This window comes from Cryptomeria japonica, chromosome 2, assembly GCF_030272615.1.
Source record: "Cryptomeria japonica chromosome 2, Sugi_1.0, whole genome shotgun sequence".
NCBI lineage: Eukaryota > Viridiplantae > Streptophyta > Pinopsida > Cupressales > Cupressaceae > Cryptomeria > Cryptomeria japonica.
The window spans coordinates 331,982,625-331,997,376 of NC_081406.1; the positions used below are offsets into that span (position 1 = coordinate 331,982,625).

General features: G+C 39.0%; 1 protein-coding gene across 3 annotated transcripts in view; it reads left to right on the forward strand.

Annotated features, from left to right (window-relative positions):
- LOC131873637 (uncharacterized) overlaps window positions 1-14,752 on the forward strand; it is an 81,114-nt gene that overhangs the window by 23,220 nt on the left and 43,142 nt on the right. Inside the window, exon 2 of one of the 3 annotated variants that reach the window (XM_059216642.1) lies at window positions 10,734-10,825. The exons of 1 other annotated variant lie outside the window; for it this stretch is intronic. In XM_059216642.1, the coding sequence (XP_059072625.1) occupies window positions 10,734-10,810 (77 nt within the window). In that variant the 3' untranslated portion in view covers window positions 10,811-10,825. Of the gene's footprint in view, window positions 1-3,356; window positions 4,178-10,733; window positions 10,826-14,752 lie in introns of those variants that run through there. One more of the 3 variants, XM_059216643.1, reaches the window with a different exon arrangement.

Genomic DNA, 14,752 nt, shown 5'->3' on the forward strand with positions numbered 1-14,752 from the left:
TTGATGAGCCATTTGTGCAATTGGGATTTGATTTCGGCGGGATGATAAATCCCTTCTCAAGTGTAGGCCATAAATGGATTCTTGTAGGAATTGACTATTTCATAAGATGGGTCGAAGCAGCTCCCTTAAAGGAAGCAACAAAGTGTGTAATCCTAAATTTTCTAGAGGAGATTGTTGCAAGGTTGTTCCTCTAAGAACCATCATATCCGATAATGTCAAAGCTTTTCTTGGCTTGAAGATATTAGAGTTCACTTTGAAAAGTGGCATCTTCCTAAAAATGTCATCAAATTATCACTCGTAAGGGTATGGGTTGGACAAATCCATGAACAAGAATTTGATCAAGTTGATCAAAAGAGTAGAGGCCAATCATTGGAGGGAATGGCACAAACACCTGAGGACAGCCTTGTGGGTAGACTGTGTCATACCGAAGCAGATGCTTAAAGACATCTCCCTATGAATTGGTGTATGGGAAGATCACCATGGTGCCAATTTCCATAGATCCCAGCTCTTTAGTTAATAGAGTCTGAAATTGAAGAGAACAGGGCAATGCAGGTTCAATTGGCTGAATTGTTGAATCTCCAATAGACAAGAGAACAACTACATGATGTGACAATAAATCACCAACAAATAGTGAAGAGACGGTTTGACAACAAGACTTCAGACCTGTTGTGACATTTTCACACATCGCCCCATTGCAAATGGGGACCCCTGTTTTTTGCTTTTTAGGGTTTGTTTTTAGGTCTTTTAGGGTTTTGTTAGTTAGCCTTTGCATTTTGAGTGCTGTCGGGGAGATCAATAGGATAGCAAGTCCGGCTTGAGTGATGTCCTGATCCTGAAATTTGGCTAAGTCTGAAAGTCTTGATCCTGAAATTTGGATAAGTCTGAATGTCCTGATCCTGAAATTTGACTAAGTCTGGAAACTGAAAAACCTCAAAAAACTAGATTTTGCAATATAACTCCTGGAGGTCTGAAATCACTCTCAAACATCCTGAAAGTATATATGGAATATAACTTAGAAGAAAGATAGAAGGAAAAGAAAGATAGAAGAAAGATAGAAGGAAATGTCACTTATACTTAAATGTTATATTCCATAAAAATTATCCTGATAGAGAGTTCAAAAAGTCAAATTTCGCTCCTGTCCTTCACTGAGGATCCAGAGCGAATTTCGCTACTATCCCTCTCCAAGGGACCAAGGCAAAGCGCTCCTGTCCCTCACCAAGGGTCCAGGGCGAAAAGGCTTATTTGAGTCATTCCTGACCTTGTTTGGTCAGATTGAAACATCAAAGGCATGGTGAAGGACGAAATGAGCATGATAGAGCATCCAGACTTGATCAAAGACAATGAAATGATGGAGTTTTTGTCTACAAAGGTAAAAGCGCTCCTGTCCCTCACCAAGGGACCAGAGCGATTTTCTTTATATACACATTTTTAGACCTTTTTTAGACTTGAACTCTTATTCATGGTGTGTAACAAGATGATATCTTCCTTAGCCAAGACATTTCATGGTGAAAAGTGAAGCATTTTGGCCTAGAAGACAAAATTCGCTCCTGTCCCTCACTGAAGGACTGGAGCTTGAGTTTCAAATTTACATTATCCTTGCAAGATTAAAATGATTTTGCGATTTGAAGAGGCCAAGGGAAGTGTGTTCTGTCCGTTGAATATAATTTGAGTGGGCCACAAAGGAGGGAATCAATCCAAAAGGCAACAATCGCTCCTGTACCTCACCAAAGAACCAGAGCGATTTTCTAACAAGGCAAGTCTCTTCAAAAGGTAAGGCAAGTTTCGTATTTGAAATGAATGAAAGAGGGCGTAATTGGTCCATTGAAGATAATTTCGAAGGATAGCAAAGCACAGATAAGTTCATGATTGCAAAATCGCTCCTGTCCTTCACTGGAGGACCAGGGCGAAAAACCTAAAAGGACTATCTCTTCTCTTCAAATTGGGACGAACCGAGGCCAAGGCACAAGTTTGGAATGACACTTGAAGTGCTTTGGGGTGAAATGGAGTTGCAAGGACCACAAACTTCGATGACAATTGGCTAAGGCGCTCCTGTCCCTCTCCAAGGGACCAGGGCAAAAACCCCACATATGCCTATTTGCCTAACATTTGAAAAGCTTTCAAGACTCAAGAGCGAATGGGGGATGATGTTTTATGCTTTGAAGGCAATTGGAGGTTGATGTGATCGAGAGTTTGCACAATGAACTAAAAGGCGCTCCTGTCCCTCTCCAAGGGACCAGGGCGATTTTTATAAAATCAACAATTTCCCTCCGAGATTATGCTAAGGCAAAGTTGAGCAAGATTGGAAAGGTCTTCTAAATCATGATGAACAAAGGTTTGACTCCAAAAACTTGTTGATCCTAGGCCAAATGCAAAAGGCGCTCCTGTCCCTCACTGAAGGACCAGGGCGAAAATCTCTAGAACATCAATTTTGCCTTGCAAAAATCGAGTTGAACATGCACTGAAGGGACGAAAGGGATCATTGCTAGCCCCACAACGTGAATTGGCAATTAAAAAATGAAGGATTGAGGACAAAAGTGAAAAGGCACTTCTGTCCCTCTCCAAGGGACCAGAGCAAGGTTATTTGCATTCTTTTTTTTACCATGCTTGGGCGTTAATATCCTCCAAATCGCATGAAATGCCAAAATCATCAACTTCGAAATATTTGAAAAAATTAATTAAATTGGCATTTAATAAATTAATTTTGGGCCTCAAAAAATCGAATTTCTATTATAAAGGCATTTAAAATTAATTTTTGTGAAATAAAAAATTAAAAGTTGAGCGCACAAGGCATTATTTTGTCTTTATTTATCAAGTCGGCCTTCTTCTTAGTGTTTTTTATATTTTATTTTTTGGCTTATTTTGTCAAGTCGGCCTATGGGAAATGAAATGGTGAGCGCTCTATATATTTGGGGTGTGTTTTTTCATTATCCAAATCATTCACTCATTATTTCAAAGTGCGATTTGGAGGGCAAAGAAGAAGTGCGAAAGCTGGCCTATTTGGAGCAAATTTTCCTCAAGTGTTGAAGACTTAAGGTGGTGGAGTTGATGCTTGTGAAGACTAAAGGAGGCGCATTTTGCTAAAGGGAGTCTTGATCTACATTTTGCCTAGCAAATTCACCCTTTTTTTTTGCATCATTTTTTAGATTTAATTCTCAAGTGGAGGTATGGCGAGATCATCCTAGTCCCAATGTTGAAATTTTGAATTTTGAACTTCAAGTTTTGAAAATTGCGTGGTTAATTAGGAAATGATAACTCAAGATTTATCATGAAGTTTCCTAATTAAAATCTTGAATCTTCCTTTTAAAGTTTAATTTTTAGATTTCAAGATATATTACTAATTGTGAAATGTTGTGTAGGTATCAAGATGGCGACTCCCAAGCTCAAAAGATCTACAAGTCGGTAGGTTCTCATCAAGGACGATCAAGCAAGGACAAGGGCGACCTCCTCCAGCCTAGCATCAACAAGGACGGCCTTCTTTGGACTAACGTCATCAAGGGCGACTTCTCCAATCCAGTATTCCAAGGCGAGGTACATCAATCATCCTGCACATCAAGGACACAAGAAGTTAGAACAAGGGTTCGTTGAAGAAGCAGATAGTTCCAGATGAATTTATTAAAGCTAGCTTCTCAACAACATCAAGTTGAATATCTACCAAGTTACAAGTGTCAGACGAGGTGGCATCCTAGTCATCACTTCTCCAGTCAGTGTGGTCCACCTCAGCATTTCCAGATTCAATGTACCTAACTCATGGAAGGTGGCACAAACTCCGATGTACCTACCCCAGCTATCCATTGGTGGAATTTTCTAGAGAGGACATGTGTCCAAGCAATACAATTTTATCATTGGTCAAGCATTAAATGTTATGTAATGGTTGTAACAAACCCTAATTAGGGTTTTCATTGTTGAATCTTGGCCATTGATCTCGAATTGATCTAAGCCATCAAATTGTATTGAGGGCACTATATAAGCCCTGGCATTTCATTTTGTAAAGGAGTTAGAATATAGTTGGAAGCAATTAGAAGACAGATAGAGAGTAGTTAGAAGGTGATTAGCTAGTTGATAGAATAGCAATTAGAGTAGAGTAGAGAGAGAAGGCAAAGATTGTTGCCAAGATGTTGTTGTAAAAGACTTGTAACTTCATTGAAGAAATGGTGAAATTTATGGGTCGATTTGACAATTTGCATGGTCTCTATACTTCTCGTATTTGATTTCATGTTATTAGATGAGTGGAAGAAATGTGCTTGATTGATGGTGGAATTCGTATATCCATACTACTAGCAGTTTGTTGATTGCAGACTTGCCTTGTGTAGTCAACTGGAATCATTCAGCTTAAGCTCAACTTCAATTGTCGCTTCTTTATTGATATTCATCAACCTGATGGTGTCTATGCCTGCAGTGATGATTTGAACATCATAAAGCTTTCCTTCGAAGATCGCACTAACCTTGTGGAGATGGTCCAGCGATGTCAAAACAAGACTTAGTTAGAATTTCATCAAAGATCATTCATTGCTCTTACATTCTTAGTGTTAGGATTAGATCCTTTCCTCGCCCTCGTCTTTTTTCCTTTTTTTTCAAATCTAAGCTAGTAAAATCCTGTGTTCCAGCAATATTCAAAGCAGATTAGAAGTTCAGTCATCAAATGTAAGTCCCCTTGTGATTCCGGCAAATCACATCATACCACAGAGAGCTTATCCACACGTAGAGACCCTACATACAAGAACCTTGAAGTCATCTCGATTGAACCTTTTCGCGACATCTTCAGCATTCAGAGGCTTTATTCAAGAGAGGATAAGGTACCCTTGGGTATTTTATTCTGTGTTTGATAGTGTACAAAATACACGTCAACAAGACCTTGGCTTTAAGGAAGGTGATCTGGTGTTAAAATGGGAGGAAAGAGCCACAAAGCTTGGGCAACATGCCAAATTTGACTCATTTTCAAGGGGTCCCTTTTTGATCATTAGTTGTTAAGCAACATAATGCTTATGAGTTGGCAAATGAGGGGAAGATTCTTGAAATCCCAGTGAATGGGATCTTTCTAAAACTTCTTAATTAATGCCAAAAGACTCGTTTGTACATAGTTAGTTTCCGCTTTTGCAAGTGTGCTTTCCCTCTTTTTTTAATAAGTGTGAGTAGCATGAGTAGGTGAATAATTTCATGGATGTGCCAAATGTTCGTGCTTTAGCACTCCTTTTGAAATCACAATAAGGATGAAAGACAATTCAACGGTTTCCCATGATGGGAATTAATAACCAAGGTCAAGTAAGTGGTACAATCACCATGACAAATCTGCTAAAACTTCATTAGAACAACTTTCTAAGCATTCATGTCAAGTCACTCATTAAGAGCACGAATGCCAAGGTTTGAAACATAAATTTGCACAGGTGGTTAGCCTTTCATAAACACACTTGGCATTGAGCAAGGATCATTTGAACATAGTTGAGAATTGCAGATTACTAGTGAAAAGCATTTTGTAAGTAGAGTGTAATTTGTGATTTCAGTCAAGATGTTGAAAGAGTTATAGTTCAGAGTGTGTTCGACACAAGCCGAGTCATGGATCTTGTAGAATCCACTTCTGCTAGTGAGCACCCGAGAAGACAAAGGACTGCTTCCATTTGAGTTCAAGAATAGCAAGTCTTACACTTTGCTTCCTACTCAAGCCAAGCCATAAGTTCCCAATGTTAGGGCTTTGACGAAAGGCTATTGTAGAGACTCCTCGTTAGTCCTCGATTATGCAGATTATATCTTTGACCCTAGGATGTTAAAGAATCCCAAGAATTTGAGAGAAGGGGCTCATGTGAGAATGCTGAACAAGGTTAAAGCTGGAGAATTTGAATCTTTTGGATATAGATTGTGGATCTTGACATTGGCTCAATACATGGTGCCCATAGTCCATCCATGCACGGAGTTGGTAGATGCCTATGTATGACGATATAATCCTAACAATAGGATTATTGTAGGGAGGCATATTCAAGTTGTGATTAATGCAAAGGCAGTATGGAAGATGCTGTAGATACCATATGACTCAATTGCATATTTTTTGTTCTTATGTTAAAATGCAGTAGTTGTGGCAAACTCGAAAGGATCAACTGATGTTTTTGAATTCACAGTTCTGTCTTGACCCTGGCAACACAAAGTTGCCTTCTCTACCCATCGCTCACTTCAACTTTACATAGGATGCGCAAGATGCATTCTCCATGTTGGCTTTTATTTTTGGGCTTGACCATGATACAAATGTTCATGACTTTCAATTGGTGGTGGTTTTCTACTTGAAGATAGTTGTGCCTCAACAGGCTTATAAGATGGATTTCGTAGGTCATTGTGGATAGGATGCACCACCAGTTGTTGAGCTTTGCTCATGAGGAAATTTTTTAGTTATCAATCTTTCCTGTTGCATCTTGTTGTGACGTTTTCAAACATCGCCCTATTGCAAATGGGGACCCCCACTTTTTTGCTTTCTAGGTTCTTGGTTTAGTTGTCTAGTAATGTCTTTAGCTATTAACCTTTTATTTGAGGAGGTGCAGTGCCTTAGGTTTGTCAGGAAGCGATCAAGTCCTGTCTCTTTCTCTAAGTTGGAATTGAGGTCAGTTTAGCCTTCAATGCCTTGGAAATGAACAATTTTTTATGATCATTTCATTTTATCATCAGCATCATGTGCCCTCAAAATCAGAGATGGAATATCGAGTCTAAGTATGAAAATGTCGAACAAAGTGAAATCCTTGAGGAGAAGCTAATCAATACATAAACAACGATGAATAAACCTTGTTAGTGAAGGAAAAGCCCTTGAGATGCATGAAGCATGTGAGTGAAGCGGCAAAATGTAAGAAATCAGGTCACTTCCAATGACCCCCTCAAACCCACGCCTTGCTTCATTGTCACTTCCATTGACACCCTAAATCTCCGACCTGCTCACAAGTCATTTCCAGTTGGATCTCACATCTCCGACCTGCATGAAACAACTTCCACTTCATGGCAAAATGTTCGATCTGCTGATTTATCATTTCCACTTAGCCTTGAAAACCTCTACCAGGATGAAAAGGTCCATATACTTGGTGAGATCAATGTTTATTGAAGTGAATACCTTAGAGTTTTGAGGGATAATGATGTTGGAGATTGGTGAAATCTGCTGGGAGTGGGTAGAAATGTCTTGGAGTTCATTGAGCAAGCACCCAAATTCCCGCCTAAGGTCATAAACATAATGTTTACGCTGCAAGAGATGAATGATTTCAATGTTCAAGCCAGCATATGATCAAATTGTGAAGAAATGAAAGGGGCTTAAGGGAGGAAGAAGTTATTGAGGGTGAAAACCACGATTCACTTGATGACCATTTCCACTCACCATCTAATTCCACAACCAAGGTGACCACTTCCACTTCATGGCAAAATCCCCGACCTCATTGCTATCACTTCCAGTGCATGTCCAAATCTCTGACCTGCTGAATGGTGACTTCCAGTTGGAGCTTAAATCCACGAACTTCCTTGCTGACTTCCAGTTGGACTTCAAATCCACGAACTTCCTTGGTGACTTACAGTGAGCATCCAAAACCCCGCCCAAAGACATGTAGATGATTTCTATGCTGGTAAGAGGGGAATGATTTCAAAGATCAAGCAAGTAGATGATCAAGCTGGTGAAAAGATGTGAATAAGTACAGAAGCTAATGTCCACTTCCACTTGGAGGTGAAAACCATGACATTTCATGCCCACTTCCAATTGGGGGTTAATGTCCCCACTTTGAAATATAGTGTAATAATAAATAATAATAATAAAATTAAAATACAAAAGAATAAAAATAAGGTTTAATTTAAAATATAAAAGAATATAATTAAATATAATTAATATTTGATTAAGTCAATGAATGGTCATTTGACATGAAATGAAAAGTTGCGACTCCCTCAAACATGAGATAAAAAAGGGAGAAGAGAACCTCATTTGAAAGGGGGAGGAGAGATGAAGCATTAATAGGAAGAATATAAGGAAGTGAATCTTTTAAAGAGGCAGCAACGATGAAGGGTTGTGACCCTTTCGAAGGGTGGTGATTGTGAAAGGTTGTGACCATTATGAAAAGGTATGACTCTCCCTCACATTGGAGGACATAAAGGGGAGAAGTTTTCATTTGATACGGACATCAAAGCATAGAAGGAGTTCTCATAAAGCAATCAGATCAGACCTGAACTACAATACTCTAATCTCTTGTGGGCAAAATATAAGGTGATTCAAATAGGGGACATTACAAATGGTATCAGAGCATGATTCTGGCAGGGGTATAAATAAGAAATTATTGGAGATAATTTTATCATGGATTCAATTGATTATCATTCCAATTAAAAAACAGATCTGAGCAAACTTAGTGAGCAGAAAAAGGCGAATTGTTGCAGATCAAAGAGCAGAATTAATGGCAATTTGTAGCAGACCTAAGATCAGAGTTAAGGATCCTTTGAGAGCAGATTTTTAAAGGTTTAATAAGAAAATTATTTCAGACTTTTTGAGCAGATTTAGCAGACATTATGAGTAAAACATCAAAGTTCATAAGCAGATTTTGAAGCAATTTATAGCAGACATTTCCAGATTTATGGGCAGATTTTTAGCGGATTTGTGAGCAGATTGTATTAGACCCTCGCGAGCAGAAATTTTTAAGTTTATTGAGCATATTTGAAGGTGTTTTGTTGCAGATCTTAAGGGTGAATATGCACAGACCTGTGTTGCATGGATGAAGGTATGACATTCCAAAAAGAGACATTCGTGACTTTCTAAACCAAGATGAGGACACAAGAGGGACAAGGGTTTTGAGATTAACCCTACATGGAAGGGTAATGAGAAGTGACAGTCCTATGACTGAGATAAGAAGCAAATTAGATTACCCCAAGGGATGGAACTGGTCATAGTTGGACATTCCTGCCTCTTGTGGGACAAGTGATGAATTGATTACCCCAAGGGATGGAACTGGTCATGGTTGGACGTTCCTGCCTCTTGTAGGTCAAGTGATGAATTGATTACCCCAAAGGATGGAACTGGTCATAGTTGGACATTTCTGCCTCTTGTGGGCCAAATTATAAATTGATTACCCCAAGAAATGGAACTGGTCATAGTTGGACGTTCTTGGCTCTTGTGGGCCAAGTGATGAATTGGTTAGCCCAAGGGATGGAACTAGTCATAGTTGGACATTCTTGCCTCTTGTGGGCCAAATTATGAATTGATTACCCCAAGGGATGGAATAGGTCATAGTTGGACGCTCTTGCCTCTTGTGGGCCAAGTGATGAATTGATCACCCCAAGGGATGGAACTAGTCATAGTTGGACGTTCCTGCCTCTTGTGGGACAAATTATGAATTGATTACCCCAAGGGATGGAACTGGTCACAGTTGGACGTTCCTGCCTCTTGTAGGCCATGTGATGAATTGATTACCCCAAGGGATGGAATTGATCATAGTTTGACATTCCTGCCTCTTGTGCGCCAAGTGATGAATTGATTACCCCAAGGGATGGAATTGGTCATAGTTGGACATTCTTGCCGCTTGTGGGATGTGAGGTGAATGGCCCTGATTTGGATGTGACATGCTCTTGAGCTTAGTTGGGTTGGGCAGTTTACTAGCACCCCTTCAAGTTCCTACCGAACTAAGCAATGATTGGTTATAGGTTAATTAGCTACTTATATTGTTTATTGTAATCTGCCTGTTCACTATATCTACATATATTCATGTGTATGCTCTGTGTTTTTATGTGTATGCTTTGTGTTTTTATGTGTATGCTTTGTGTTTGGTTCATACCTGATGTGTTTCCAGCTGTTTATTCCATGTGTGTTTCCAAAGCCATTTCATATTGGGAATCATTTTGAACACTCCATGATCATTGCTTGAGGACAAGCAATCTTGGGTGGAGTGGACTATAATGTCCCCACTTTGAAATATAATTTAATAATAAATAATAACAATAAAATTAAAATACAAAAGAATAAAAATAAAAATCAATTTAAAATATGAAAGAATATAATTAAATATAATTAATATCTGATTAAGTTAATGAATGGTCAAAAGATGTGAAATGAAAAGTTGTGACTCCCTCAATCATGAGATATAAAAGGGAGAAGAGAACCTCATTTGAAAGGGGGAGGAGAGATGAAGCATTAATGGGAAGAAGATAATGAAATGACTCTTTCAAAGGGGCAGCAATGATGAAGGGTTGTGACCCTTTCGAAGGGTGGTAATTGTGACAGGTTGTGACCATTATGAAAAGGTATGACTCTCCCTCACATTGGAGGACATAAAGGGGAGAAGTTTTCATTTGATACGGACATCGAAGCATAGCAGGAGTTCTCATAAAGCAATCAGATCAGACCTGAACTACAATACTCTAATCTCTTGCGGCCAAAATATATGGTGATTCAAATAGGGGACATTACAGGGGTGAAATCTTTGACACTTTATGGTCACTGTCAGTGCCTTATCAAACTCCGACCTGCTATATGTCACTGTCAGTGACATACAAAAACCACAAACTTCTTGCTGTGGCTTCCAGCAGGCTACCAAATCCACGCTCGAGCAGAATATTGAAAAATCAGACCTTGAAACAATTCAAATCAGAAACTCAAATCAGAATCAGGCCTTAAAACATTTCAAAATCAGACATGAGGTTGGAAATCAGCACTTCATTAGGAAAACATATCAGGTTAGAGAACTCAGAAAATGTACGAAATCTATATATACCATATGTGTTTGATGTTGTCTTGATTGTTGTTGCAGGTGATCAAATGAAGGACTGGCTGCCAGTGACATCAAGGTCTGATGCAAGAATCAAGCACATGGAAAAAACATATTGATGGATGTAAGACAAGGAACATTGTAACCTTGCGAGAGAGAGGTGCCATGACCTCAAGCAAGGCAGGGAAGATCAATTACCAATGCAAGGAAAAAGGACGAAGTAATATCCGGTCACATGAAGAAGTGAAGGATTGCTCAAGCACATCAAGGTATTTGCTATGACAGGAGTGGCGAGGCTAAGGAGAGAGATTCAAGGTATGCAAGAACTCAGCAACAAACGATGAGGATCAGCTCCGAGATGACAACAAGTCTAAAGCAAATGAAAAGTAGGAATGAAGGAACTCGAAGAGTGCAAGGAGGATGAATGAGCATGATGATTTAATCAATTAATTCCTAAATTTGGGAAGGCTGACTTAATCAAGAGATATTGCTCAATCACACCACTTTGTGATGAGTTACAAGGTGTGCAGCTAGCTGAGGTGGTGCCCAGTCATCAACAACTCACCTTCTCACATCATTCTAATTCAAGGCGTCTAGATTCTATGCCCCCGCCTCATCCAACGAGGCAGATAACTGTCACATGTGGGCACAAAGTGCGATGTACCTACCCTCATCATTCATTGGTCAATCATTCAAAGAAGAACACGTGTCCCATTTATTGTAATTTTATCATTGGTCAAACATTAAATGCTATGTAATGGGTGTAACTTAAACTAACCCTAATTAGTGTTTTCATCTTTTGATCTCGGCCATTGATTGTGAATGAATCTGAGCCACTCATTGTAAAGAGCTATATATATAAGGCTCAATTTTCTCATTTGTAAAGGTTAATAGTTCAACAATAGTTAATAGTCAATATTTAGATAGCAGCTAGAGTAGAGTAGGAGAAAAGGAGATTGTTGTCAAGACTTCGTTGCAAGAAGCATGTTAATTTCAATTTCATTGAAGATATGGTGAACTTCATGTGTTGATTCAACATTTTGCATGGTCTCTACTTTCCATTTATTTTCATGTTGGTTAGATGGATGGAAGCTATTATGGATGATTAATGGTGAAGTATTTATGTTCATACTATTAGTATTTCATTGATTGTGAAGTATCTTGCCTAGTCAACTGAACTCATTTAGTCAAGCTTAACTTCGATTTCTACTTCTTCATTGATATGCATTGTATTGATGGTGTCTATGCCGTTGGTAGTAATTTGAATATCATTTTGCTACCCTTAGAAGATCACACTAAACTTTGTGGAGTTGTTGCTTTGCATGGCAAAGAAAAGTCTAGCTGAATTCCACTAAATCATTTACAGTCTCCTAGATTCCTAGAATTAGACTAGCTTCCTAAACCCTATCTCTTTTGTCTTTTGTTTAAAGTCAAGTAAAATTCCACGTTCTAGCAAAATTCAAGCATTTAGGTTCAACGTAAGTCCCCCTTGTGATTCCAGCAAATCACATCACAATGATTGAGTCTATCCATGTATATAAAGTCAAGCCTTGACTATCGGAACCTTGGAGTCATCCCATTTGATCACGCAATTTAGCACTTGGGAGGATTTTGTTCAAGAGAGGATAAGATACTTAGTATTTTATTTTGTGTTTGAAGGTGTCATAAAAAACACATCAACACATTTGATGTTATATCAAAATTCCCAATTTTTTCAGCTACATATGCATTTAGCTATGGTGGATGATTCTTTGGATCGACAAAAGCTTATACCAGTATCTGCATGGACCCATCTACTCTCTGTGACCTTTGATTATTATGAATTTTTTGAGAAGTTCTTGGCCCCAACTTTAAGTGATTTGAGTCTTGAAGATATCACCTTCAGAATAAGTAATAGGCAGAGGGGTTGGATGCTAAATTCTAAGGTCCCCTATGATTGGTTCTTCGGGACCCATTTCACTATGATCCTCGTCGGTTTCAAGGAGGAGCCTTTTAGACTCTCGAGGCTATTGACAAATAGGGTTCTTGCAATTGAAATGGCTCAACAACTAGATGTCATTGATTCAAAATTTGGAGTGGGCTGAAAGAAAAAGGCCATCTACAGCCTTTGTCTTTCAATGGAGGCATCTTGGTGATTAAGAGGTCAGTTGAGCATTTGTTCTCTTTGAAGCTAGTTGAGTTGCAATTGGATTTGATTAATGATCAATGGAACTATGATCTTGATGGTTTCATGGCTAGCCTCAAGCTTGTAATAGTGTTTGTGCATGAGATCGGGCGATACTTTGAGGCCTAATGATCACTAGTTGTTGATTTGCTAAATGTCTATATAGAGTTAGCACAAGTACCATTGGAGCCCATCCACCCATGGGAGGCTTTCTATAAGCTAATTTTGAAGTTTGATCCCTTAAGAATGAAGACCCGAGGTCTCAGAGCACAACTCGTGAAATCGGAATGGAGTATGGAAAAAAGAGAAGCCTATTGGAAATATAGGCAAGAAATTTATGAAATGGAGAACTTTGGGGAAATCGCCACTTATGAGCAATGGGAGGCACTATGGGATGAAGCGCATGAGCCACTTGCTTCGCCCTACAATGTTAATAAAATCCATAAAGAAATGGTGGCAGAAGAACCGAAGCAAGAAAAAGGAGAACATGAGGCTCTAAAGGATGTAGAGATTGAAGAAGTCTATGATATATCTTGGCTTTGGAATTGGCTGCCCCCACTATATCCCATGGTGCAACAAGAACAACAAGTTGGGATATTATCAACAATGGGGTGTGTGGAGATAGTCCTTGTAGCTTCTTTCCCAAAACCAAAATGGAAGAGGAGAAAATTGCAATTTGTAGCATTGAGAGAGGAAGAAGAGGAAGAAGAAACACCCGTGATGGTGCAATCCACATAGCCATTGCCAACAACGGGACAACAGGTAAGTATCTCTCCCACTTTTCTTTCTACGCAATCTTTCATTCTTGCTCCCATTCTTTCGCCTATATCTTCACTTCATCCCTTTTGTTCCCCTTAGCCTGCCACCCCTCCACCTTCTTTCTCTTTCTCGCTCATTGCCTAGTTGCTTTCTCAACCTCCTCGCCATCTACCCTCTTTCTCACCATCTACTTTAATGTTCCAACCAACAATGGTCGTGAGAATTGAGTCCAACAACAAGTAATTTTATGGTTTGCTGCAAGGCTTCCCTTTCATGAGAGGAATCATTCAATCACTCATGGAGTTCCACCAGCAGATTGAAACAACAAAGAGAGTCTGCAAGGTTTGTTTGTAAAAACAGAGAAAGAAAGAAGGAAGGTCTCTTGATGTACCTCGTATGCGGTCCCTCTATGACACAACACAACATTCCTTGATGATCACACATGTTCTCCTCATTTTTGTAAATAAAAAATGAGGGCAACCCCTTTGAATTTTTGTTAAAATTCATCCTTTAGAATTTCTTCGCATGTTTTCCAAGGTTGAAATCTATCTCAAATTTTGCCTATTTTAAGTGTGTGCTTTTTCTTTGGTTCGCCTTGGTTAGTTTTTAATTGTTTTAAGCTTTCATATTGCATCCTTAGTGCAAAATCGGGTTTTCAAGGTCATAGTGCAAGTTGGGGGACTTTTTAACCACATTGCAAGTAGAACCTAAACACTTGTAATCGAGTCTTTAAGACCCTACTACAAGTGGATTGGGACTTTTTAAGCATAAGTCACTTATAATCGGGTTTCTTACTACCAATTACAAGTTATACCATAAAGTTGAAAGTGTAAGTTTTGAGACACTTGTAATCAGGGGAAAATGACCTGATTTCAAGTGCTAATTGGGCGCTCAAACAAATATCGTTCTCCTTTATACTTGCATCAAGCTGCAGATAGCCTGATTTTCTTTCCTCTTGGTTTGCGTTTTTGAAGGGATTCAATAAATGCGTTAAGTCTTTGAATCCAACGGAGTAGTTTTCCTCTAAATTACCTATTAAGTTCCTCACAAGGGTTTTAAAATCTCATTCAAGATCACATTGGCGTTTTAGTTGCCTCTCTCAAGGGTTTCCTTTGACATGTATTTCGTTTTCTTTTTC